Genomic DNA, 11,776 nt, shown 5'->3' with positions numbered 1-11,776 from the left:
TTAATATTCTTAACATCGTACAATAACTCGTTTTAGCAGTTACCTGGTTTTAGCAGTACAAGAAGGTATAATTCTCTGAAGATCATAAAGATCGTAATGTGAAAAGTCTTGAAACCAATAGATTTGCCATAATACAGGAAATTTGTTGATCTAACACGATAAATAATGATATCGAATTCAGATTTTTAAGTCTAAAAATTAATCGATTGCGTTCACAAGCTCAGTAATCAATAGAGGCAAAACAAATATATCTGATCTGTTCAGCTTAAGCACCTATAAAACTATGTTTGCAGATTAGATTGACTTTTTGAGATTATAAATTGATTTATATATTTATTGCTCTTTCAATCACTTTATTTTAGTGTAAACAGATTTTATTTATAAATCTGGTTAATCTTATACTTCAAGTGAAGTGATATATTAAGCAATTATAGTATTAACTCAGATTTTGCACATTCTAATATTATAGGCTTTCAAGAAAACGCATTCGAAAAGGTGAATGCATGTACATTGTTACATATTGAAATTCTGCAAATTAAAATCACAACTATTACTTACGTGTGTTACATATATATTATATAGATGAAATAATTTATAATTTATTTCTTAAAAACTTGTTTAAAAATTTTGCTCACTCCTTTTATGGTCATAATTACGAACGTAATTAAGTCAAATGTGCTCGTAACCGTAAACGTCATATTTGTGAGTTTAACTTTATTTAACAAACTTAATATAATTTGTTACTATTTTTATTTAATTTTATTATATACACATATCTATAATTTTTATTTGCTGTTAAGAAGTTTTTATCAATTTATTACCTATTGGCTTTTTTGGCTTATTATTTTAATACAGATTTGATAAAAGTGATAGGAACACTTAAAAAAAAATGTCACACATAAATTTTGGCATTTATGGAGATAAAATTTTCTGTACTATTTCAATTGTTTATAATCTAAAAAGTTTTATTAATCATGTGTAGTTATTTTCATATATGGTATATAATCGCTCATAACAGTGACTCATGAATATAAAAATATCATAATTTAATCGTCAATTTCGTGAGTTTAGTCGAGTAATTCGATATTTTGTAAGAAATTAATGCGATTCCCGCTTCTTTTTACATTTAACTAAAGCAATGAATACATTTTCTTTCATGTTTTAAAATTATAGCATATTATATATTTTCTTTATTTATTTCTGGAACACGCCCATTTTGATAATGAATTTCAGTAACGAACAGCTATATTTAGCAACTTTTTGCACTACGCTATATGTCAATATGGCTTAGTTTTTGGGATAAAGAGAAACACAGCTCATAGATTTCTTGATAATTATTAGAATTACTGATAACACTATACAAAAACTATCGATAGTATTATCAATGCTAACTATAGCTTATAATAATGATGATTACCTATGATCATAAAAATTTATCGGTAGTCATAATTTAAGTATTATTTACAATAAGTACTGTGTATTTTAGAATTTTTAGTAAATAAAATATTTCGAATGTTTTTTTCTTTTCTAATAAAAATAATGTAGTTCTGTAAGAAAACGTTTATAAATTATTTTGTTAATATACATTTTTTATAATGCATTGGTGTTGGTCACCATGGTAGCAAATTAGTATTATATTCACGGTACTTAAATCAGTACATTGAATATGCAATTAAAAGTAATATATCAGCTTTTGACACTCTAATAATCTCTATAGTTTTATTTTTTGTTGAAAATTGAAACTGAAGACTGCTTGAAATTAATATATTTATGTTTCGTGAGACATAAATAAGCTTGAGACAATAAACATATTATTAAGCATTTAATATCTATTCATTTAATAGTGTGAGATAATATTCAGAAATCCAATTTTTGAAATGAATCACTTCGAAGAAATGCAAAGTCAATAATATGGTGAAGGGCCAACAGAGTAGAGCGCTAGAAGGCTGACACTTAATTTTTCTCTGCAAAAACAAATTCAAGCATCCTTAATAAGTATTATTAAGTCTTATAATAAAAATATTAGAATGCCTATAAACCTCTTCATATCCCTCGCAAATTCAGTCAGTGCGTAATTTAATATTAATTTCTATTAATTCCAAATTGTTTAAAGCCAAAGTGCCAGCTAACGGAAAAAAACGGAGGTGAAGTTAAAAAGTGAAAAAGTGCAAGGTAACTATAATAAACACAGAATAATAATTTTCGTAGAAAATCTATGCTAACGAGCTTCAATGTTTAAATAAAAGTACCAACATAGTTTGAGATTCTGAAATATTAGAGAAAATATTTAAGATTTTTTTTAATAAAAGTTGATTAATACTTAGCAAACGTATCAGTTTCATGATTATGTGAACTTATGGTAGTCGTAAAGCTACTATAACAGAGATTTTCTCTTAACACAATTAGTTTAGTTCTATCACTCAGTTAATTTAATTTTGTACAAACTATGAAAAATGCTTGTAAAGAGCATTTTATTATTTGTCAAGTTCATTTGTCAACTTGACAATTTATCAAGAAAAAAGTTTTTTTATTTATAGTACAGAATATCAAAACCTTGACAAATTGTCAACCTTGACAAAAAAGCAAGATTACTTTACTTGACAAATTTATCAAGTTCACAGAATGGAGGGGTTAGTTTTTATGGTACTATAAAATTCAGTCAAAAATATTTCAGAGAAAATTATTAAGAGAATAAGTGATGTATAAATAATTGTATTCAATTTTTGAAAAGAAGTTAAGGGCCTCAATCGTAATATTTATTTTTAAACAAATTCATAACATAATAGTTTTTAATAGAAATCTCATTAAAGTACTGATACTGGGATGCCTACAAATATGGTTTATTGGATTTGTTGGTGGTTGAGCTTCCTTTTTTTTGAAGGTAGTGTTTAATACCACACTCCCGGTCTCGAAAACTCAAGTTTTTAAGCTAACATACGCGGTTGATTACGAAAATTGTGTTTGGGATGTTGACTTGGTTTATTTCTTTGTAGACGATCAATGGACTGTCTCAATCTTGCCAGGAAAAATATTAGGTTATACCTTTTCTCTCCCTTCCTGTAACGCCGGTTAAAAGGGATAAAGGGATAATTTTTCGTCATGTGTGACTAAAAGGCAGTGAGATGTCTGCACTTGTCTCTGTGCTCAGTAGAATGTTTAATTAAGCTTTTTAAATTTTTTAAATTTATTGCAAAATTTAATTTATTTGTCTACTATTTGATTTATTTTATATTGATGTCATTTTACAAGAGATGATAAAGTTATTTAAATTCTTCATTTAATGTTTTAAATGTTTTCAATGGTTTTTAAATTTTAAAATATAAATCAAATAATTAATTTCCAATTAATGTAATTAAATCGAACATTCTGATCATTTTACGTATATGCAGTATTAATTAAGCTCACTTGTAAATATTATAAACCATTAAATGATACTCACTTCCCGTTGCGCGCCGCACAACCGTATGGGTGAAATTGCCTAAAGCTGCCACTGTGACAATGGAGTCCTTCTTGCCACTGCTCATCTGTAAATAAATGAAAAATAGCAATAAATTTTATATTTAATCATTAAACTTAAAATTAATTATTTCCATTAAATATGCAAAAGCAAATTAGTTATATTAAACCACTTTTATTCATTAATAATTTATAAATTTTCCACCCATTGATTTAATTACTGAATTTAAAAAATTCATTTTATGTAAAGCTACTGCTTCAGGGTTTAAATGTTTTAAGAAACATTTCTTTAATGTTTCTATTAAAAATATTTATCATAGAATTATAATATTCAATATATGTATACATATACATATACATACATATAGATATAACAACTTAACTACAAATAGGCATTGTAACAGTTGCGTACAAATAAGAAATACCATATGTGCCATTCATATATACCACAACTTTCACTTATGCATTCATATGTACATATCGTTAACATATCTACTTACATTAACTTAAATGAATGTTTGTTAAATATATATTGTAGTTCTTTTATATATGTAGACGCACATTTTAACTTTAACTCAAACGTGCACTTTGTGTCCTGCCCTAAAGACAGGATTTATGTCGACTTTATTGGCAGTACGAAGTTTTATGCCTACTCTCTTAAACGTTCTCAAAATAAAGTAGTATTTGATGTTAATAAAGCTACAACCAAATGGGAAAATAATAAAAACACACACATTCTCGCAGATATCTTGAAAAGTTCCTTTGGCGTAGTCATAAGCATCTAAGCACACTTCCTGCAGGACTAATGCCGTACGCCACATTTTAGTCACATCGATTTTTGATGAGTTTCGTTTCGTTTGGCAAATTTCTACTTCCTTCTCACCAGCGCAGCACTTGGTAGCTTTAAGCACATCATTGTGGCATATTCATTATTATTAAATTTGTTCGAATGGTTGGAAAATACGAGTACAACATACAAGCATCCTCCACCGGCCCACGTCTACATATTACCGACATATAGATTAAGAGGCACTACATTTTTTTATAGCATAATTAAGTGTATTTGAGTGTTTATGCTTTTATATGTGTGACTTCCTGTCGATTTTGAGGTTTAATGTTTTCATGTTAACTTCAATTTTATGTGCTTTACTTTTCAAAACACTTCAATTAATTTCCTTAGTTCCATTTAGAGTTTACACTGAGAAAAAGAACTGAAGAGAGGACTGAGGAAGATTAAGTTTTGTTCCTATCAAATAGAAAAAGTATTCAAATTAGTTCGAATAATAATGGCTCAGACTGATTGATAGGGATCTACTAATGCTGAATAAAAATGGCATCCGACTTGTCACAGGGTTTCTCACTGGACATTGCGGAGTAAAAAAGCATCTATGAAACGTAGATATTACAAGAGATGATAGCTGCAGATTGTGTTGCGAAGAAGAGCAAATAGCAGAAGACTCAGACTTCGGTACTTATCTACTGCCTATCCACTTATAATGGAATTAGACAACATTTCTCCAAAGGACATATTGGGGTCTCTAACTGCTACTCGTCTATGAAACTAAAGTGGGTATGTCACAATAATCCTTAAAGGATGCAGTGACATGGTAATAAGTTCTCAACCCATTTTTATATCTAACCTAATCTCATTTTAAAATAAAAAAGTTTAATTGTATACAGTTTTTGTTAGAGATGATATAAAACTTCAATTGGTCTAAAAGGTTATAACTAATAATTTTCGATACATCGTTAGAATGAAAACGGAATTAAAATGCAAGCTACAGGAGTGTCAAAAATCAAAAAACTCTTGATTAGTTGCAATGTCTGATCAATAAATATCATTCCGTTTGTTTAATAGGTAATTAATCGCCGTTTTAATAGCATATTCCTCGCAAGAAACCTCTGCAGTTAAAACGAATTCATTGAGTTTCTGTAGTTGAATAGATATTTTAAGCTTATTGGTCAAGTCTCTGTAACGACTGTAATAAATGCTGTGATGAGAAACCACAATAATCTTAAAGAAATGTAGCAAAACTAATTTAGAATTATGTACTTTTATTTATAAACTCCAAGTTTTTGGTGATTTGTTAAAACCCACTAATTAATATTTATCATACCTCTAGATGCTATTATATATGTACCGCCCAATTTCAAAAAAGGTTATACCCTATCCTTATTTTTTCTTCAAAACTGCACTATTTTTAAAATTTTTTAAAGTTCGAATAGGTGTCGTATTAGTACCTTAATTAACTAATCTTTTTTAAACTAATTATGATTTTTTTTATATTATGTAAGATTGGATTCAAAGACTTAACTTAACTTGTCATCTACAAATTGTTTAGGTGTTCCGAGTAAAGACCTGAAGGACCTTTTCTGACTAACTTGTCTGCTTTGTAATTCCCGAAAATATCCCTATGACCGGAAACTCAGATAAGAGAAATGTTGGGTAGCGTCGACGCTGCATTGAGAGATATGTAGTAATCAAAAACCATCCTAGATGTAAATTGGACTGAACTCAAGGACTTTAAAGCAGCTTGACTGTCTGATAGTATTTATATATCTCTCTTATATATATTATCCACTTTCAGACAAGTTATAACTTCCTTAATAGTGATCACTTCTGCCTAAAAAACACTACAATAATACATTTGATTATTTTAATTAAAATTTTGATTATTAAACTCAATTTCAAATATTTTACTCTACATACCTAAAACTCTTATCCTTTTGATTTTTAATAAATTATAGCATAAATATACAGCCACTCTTTTGTTTCAGTCGTAATTAAGTAAGAATTATAGACTCATTCATGGCAATTAATATATTAATGTTTTTGAAATTTCTAAAACAAATATTTTAATAACTCTTACCGCATCCATAAATCTTAGCTATTAACAAGTTTCCTACAAATAATTTCATAAATAATTTCACATAAAAATGAGGAATAAATTTTGTTCAGCAATTAAATTGCTTCAAATCCCTTCCATTAAATTACAAAGGGAAAATGATTGCGTAGCATAATCGCATTTCGCCAACATTTACGATATCACAACCAACCATGTCCGTATACGGTAAAGTATATTTGTTAATGATTTGCGGTGTTTATATACGAGTATATGTTTATATATACATATATATGTACTGATATTTTCACATATACATCACACATAATATTGGCATTTTATTGTAGTTAAAAATCCGTAATCAAATATTTACTGACTGAAGTTAGAGGTTCTAAAACATTACGATATGTCAATTGTCGTTTTGTTTTTATAACTCAATCATAATAAATTATTTTTTCATGATGAGATACTTTTCCGTTTTCCGTTTTCCATTATAATATTTAATGAACATGTTACAATCATTTAATAGATTAGGGTAAATACCCCACATATTTTGTCACCCAAATGTTATGGGACTTGTGATGAACTCTACAAACGAATTGTGGATTTGCTGTTAGAAAAGTTAATATTGAAGTGGAAAATTTTGGAAAAATATGGAAAAATTTCGAACTAACAAAAATATCATAAAGTTTGAGATAAACAAAAAATCATTTACTATTTATTTAAGTAATAGTATATTAACTTACCCGTGATTATTGTTAACAGTTTTGTTAAATTTAATTGAAATGAATATTATTAAAAAACTTTATAAATTTTGTTAAATTTATATAAAATATTGTGTGAATAATATTATAATAATTAATTAAATTGTACAAACAGATTCTTAATTCCTTTTTGTTTTGGCAACTGTTTAATGAATTTCTGTATATAGTAATATTGTAAGCCGACTCGATTCAGTAGTCCAATTAAAGCTTTTGCATTGTATTAGTGCCGTACCTCCGTTACAAGTGGTTGTTCAGTTGACATCATAGATAAATCCAGTGCATGCAGTTTAAGAACCTCTGAATTCTTCTCTATTATTAACAGAACCTTTTTAAAGCTGGTTTACATAGTGACTGATCTTCACCTCCAAAGAGAATGGCAAGCGAGAGAATTTGAAAATATAGTCTTTGTGTGTATTATTTACTAGTGCAACCAGCCTCTTACCTTAACCTCTCTAACATTTTTATTAGTATACATACATATAAAAACAATACTCTATATCGAATACAGTGTACTTTTATTATACCAAACAATTTACTCTTCATCAATCTTCTAGGCAAGTTTTTGGGTTTTACAAGTGCAGAGCTTCATCACTTGCATGAATTGAAAGCCGCTATATTTGTGATTTGGGAGTCAATAAAAATTGTTCCTAAAACTGATGCAATTTTGAGATTTAGCCACATCTCTTAGCACTATATTTTATCACAAAGATTGGTGATATATTTTTGGTGGTCTTGTTAACGCCTACACATATAGGAGCAAATTGGCAGCCTGCTGGTTAGGGAGTTGTTTATGGAAAAGTCGTTAATTTTTAGGATAGGGATAATTGCCTTTCCATAATCTATCCCATAATCTAGTATATTATTTGGTGCTTTAAGTCTGGACATATACTTTAAATTTTGATATAGTGTTTTCAAAGTAATTTTATGTCCAATAATTTGGTATTTCAAGTCTAGACATATACTTTAAATTTTGATATAGTGTTTCCAAAGTAATTTTATGTCTAGCAGTGTTTCAGTGTAGCATATCTAAACCGTTTGTGTACAATGGGCAATGTACTTTTATATTAGTTTCTGATATACGAATAAAGGTTTACTAACACAAGGGTAGAATGCACGTGTTCATACCGAACTTCTAATAACGATTCAAGAGATATTATATCTTCAAATATTGAATATTAAACTCGAAAATTTATACGAATATGTGTTTTCGTATGATTTTGTTTCAATTCGGTAATATTGGTACTTTCAGAAATACTGCTATGTATGGACAAATACCAATCCGTGTTTCAATGGGGGATTACGCAAACTAATCCAAGCTTTATAGTTGCTTCGATTTTCATGATAATTATTTTCATGAAGTGTACTGGTAGGATCGAGAGAAAAGTTCTTCGTAAGATCTTTGGTCCTCTACGAGTTGGCGACGACTACCGCATTAGAATGAACCACGAGCTGTACGAGCTTTATCACGACATTGACGTAATTCAGCGCATTAACATCCAGCGGCTTCGCTGGCTTGGTCATGTCGTGAGAATGGATGAAGACGCTCCGGCGAAAAAGGTGTTTGAAGCAGTAGTTGGCGGAAGAAGACGTAAAGGTAGACCGTGTCTCCGGTGGAGTGATCAAGTTGAGGGAGCACTAACTGGACTTGATATACGAGACTGGAGAAGGCGCGCACTCAGCAGAGGCGCCTGGGGAGACATGCTGCGTCAGGCCGAAACTCGGTAACGGGTTGTTATGGCCACATAAGTAAGTACTGGTAGGATAAAAATCGAATAGATACCACAAAAACTTGTAATACTTACTAGTTTAGCTGATAATAAACTTGATAGGTTGAAGCTTCAACCCAAAATAAATTATTGAACTATATTTATACACATATTTTTACATATATAAATTACAACCAATAGATAATATTAACATTATTTTTCAAATTATTAAAACTTTCTAAAAGCACTTCATATATATGTGATACAATTTCTTAATTAACTATAATAATATTTCTCATCCTATGTGCTTTACTTATAAATATTGAACTGAAAACAAAAAAGAAATATGTTCCATGAAGATGGCATTAACTGATTATCTTGTATAAATCAAAAATAATGCAAATAGTATTTTTCTTCCAGTTTACAATATTCTTTATAGCAGATCCTTTGCATAAATGGAAGCAGTTCAGTTTTTATATAGTATTTTAAATTTTAAATTAATTTATTAAATTCACTAAAATTTGATTTTCAATATTGCACATAAAGTAAATGAATATCATGAAAAATTAATTGAAATAAAATGCACTAAAACTAACATTAAATTTATAGGATTTGACCAGGAAAAATAACGAATTCTCCATAAAAGCTCACTGAAATGGATTCAATTGTAACTGACTCATGTTACAAAAATACTAAAAAATTCAATAATTAATTCAAATATAGATGAATATTTTATATTTTGTTTTTAATAAACAGAATAATATTTGAATAAATTATTAATTTTTTTTTTTGCACTTACAACGACAATGTGGATGCATTGAACTGCACGCTTTTGTATTTACAATTTATTTTGATAATATAAAACTGATGAATATTATTTTTTTAAGGTAAGCGTCAAAATTGCCATAGCTGTGAGCTCTATATATATGTATAGTTAAGTTACACAGATTTTACTATTTCCTAATAATATAAAAATTTAAAATGATATAATAAAGTTAATTTTACTATTAAAAAAGATTTTTACAATAAATTGATAATAAAATTAAATAAAAAATAAGCAATTTATCGAATATTTATAATTTAAGCACATATCAGTCTACTAAAATTTAATAAGATTTTTAATTTCATGATATATCGCAAATAAATCTATTATTGCAGCATTTTTTTGTTGCATGTAAGCAATTTTTGGTATATTCTTTCCATTTTTTTTCTTCTTTTATGTGGCAGGGAGGAGGAGAAAGCCTAAAATCACGGAAAGTGAATACCCAACTTTCACGAACTAACCCGCTCCCCTTTATTCCTAGAGACGTTGAGTTACAATGGAACTTCTTTAGTATTACTTCAGACTAGGGTCCTATAATTCATGTCAAGAATTTTTTTGATGTGACATTCATTCCAGAGCACGCTAATGCTTTAGGTTGCTTTCCTTGAATTCCGTCTTCGCGTGATATAGGTATTTGAGGTATATTGACATATACTACATGTCTTATCGACATTACAACGGCAGTTTTATTACTGGTGTTTAATTTATTCATCGTCTCTTGATATCTGTTGCAATCACCTGACTGATGAAACAGTGTCTTATAGTTAACTTTCACATCACATTGTTAGGTTGGTCCACCAATTAACATTCCAAAACCTACAGTCGCCGGGGAAGAAGAGAAATGTTGCTTATCCATTATTTCCTTGCCGGGTGATTGTCAGAAGACGATCACTGGTTTTCCAGCTTCTAATAGCGGTATCTTTTTTTAATTTACTTTAACAGTTGCCATGTCCAATATCAGCAATATAGACAATAAACGCGTTCTGAAAGCGACAATGTGATTTTCCGATCCCGTGAAGGAAAATCAACTCTTAACGTTTTAATAGTTATCATTTCCCTAAAAACTGCGGTATCACAATGATACCATTTTTAGGGCCCAAATGTCCAAGTATTTTTGTAAAACAAGTTATCTCTTCTGAATGTTGAATGTTGACTCTTTTTCCCCATTTTTATAATTTATTTTTAGTATTTCCTTTTTAATATTAATTGAGCTTTATTTTATTTCATTTTAAATTTGTTATATTACAGACATTTGTATAATAATCAATATTATTTAGATCGATTTTCGCATATTTCCTGTTGGCATATGACGTTTTGTGCTTTTGTCTATATGCTTTTCAATATGTTAAATTATCCCGCTTTTTTTAAGGTCATAACCTTCTTTTGCTTCAATAGTTAATTAATATAGCTGTATTTTATGGGTTAGTACTGTGTATTTTTATGGGACAGTAAGTGAAATTGTGGTTTATGAATAAACAACAAAAAATTAATTATTATGTTGAGGCTAGTTGAGTCAGTGCACCTGAGCACTTTTAGTCTCTATTAACTGCGAGGATTCTTCAAAACCTCTCTCTGCGCCTTGACTGGATTATTGTTCATCACTTCATCAGAATAAGCAATAATTAATCTCTGATCTGTATACCTCCCCGAGGAGCCTGTAACCATTCTGAGATTTGACAACGCGATGTTGCTAAGTCTGTTAGTTTTCGCAAATAATTTCAGGGATCTATCCTATATGTATTTTTTAACATATATCAGTTTATTTGATGTTATAAATAAAACTCTAAATTTGAATAACGTAAACTAAGTTTACATTGGATTTGTGTGTTAATACATTGGTCCATGGTTGAAAGTGGGCAGGGTTTATTTTCTTGACCATTCTGCTTCAAATATTATAGTTCATATATAACAAAAAAAGAAATTTACTTTTCCGAAGACCATTGTTGATGAATACTTGGCGTTATTCAAAAAATCTCTATGATTAATCCAAGAACTTACTAGATTAAAAAAATTGCTTTTAGTTTTTAAAATTTATTCACTGTTACTTTACATTATTATAGTGAATATTTACTATATTATTAAAAAAAAAATAGCTTTTTTGCCATATAATAAAAAATTCTTAATTCAATAATCAAAAGAACAATAAGTTTTTATGATGTTTTGGCTTATAGGGAGCAATTAAAG

The 11,776-nt window shown here is 28.8% G+C and overlaps 1 protein-coding gene across 1 annotated transcript in view; it reads right to left on the bottom strand.

Annotated features, from left to right (window-relative positions):
• Positions 1-3,401: 3,401 nt before the first annotated feature.
• The window catches only part of LOC119674748 (secreted acidic protein 2-like), a 20,273-nt gene continuing 11,898 nt past the window's right edge, over positions 3,402-11,776 (bottom strand). The window contains exon 3 of the mRNA XM_038085904.1: positions 3,402-3,524. Coding sequence (XP_037941832.1) covers positions 3,402-3,524 — 123 coding nt within the window. The remainder of the gene's footprint in view (positions 3,525-11,776) is intronic.

The sequence above is a fragment of the Teleopsis dalmanni genome, chromosome 2 (genome assembly GCF_002237135.1).
Source record: "Teleopsis dalmanni isolate 2A chromosome 2, ASM223713v2, whole genome shotgun sequence".
Lineage (NCBI taxonomy): Eukaryota > Metazoa > Arthropoda > Insecta > Diptera > Diopsidae > Teleopsis > Teleopsis dalmanni.
This window is presented reverse-complemented; position numbering and strand designations above follow the sequence as displayed.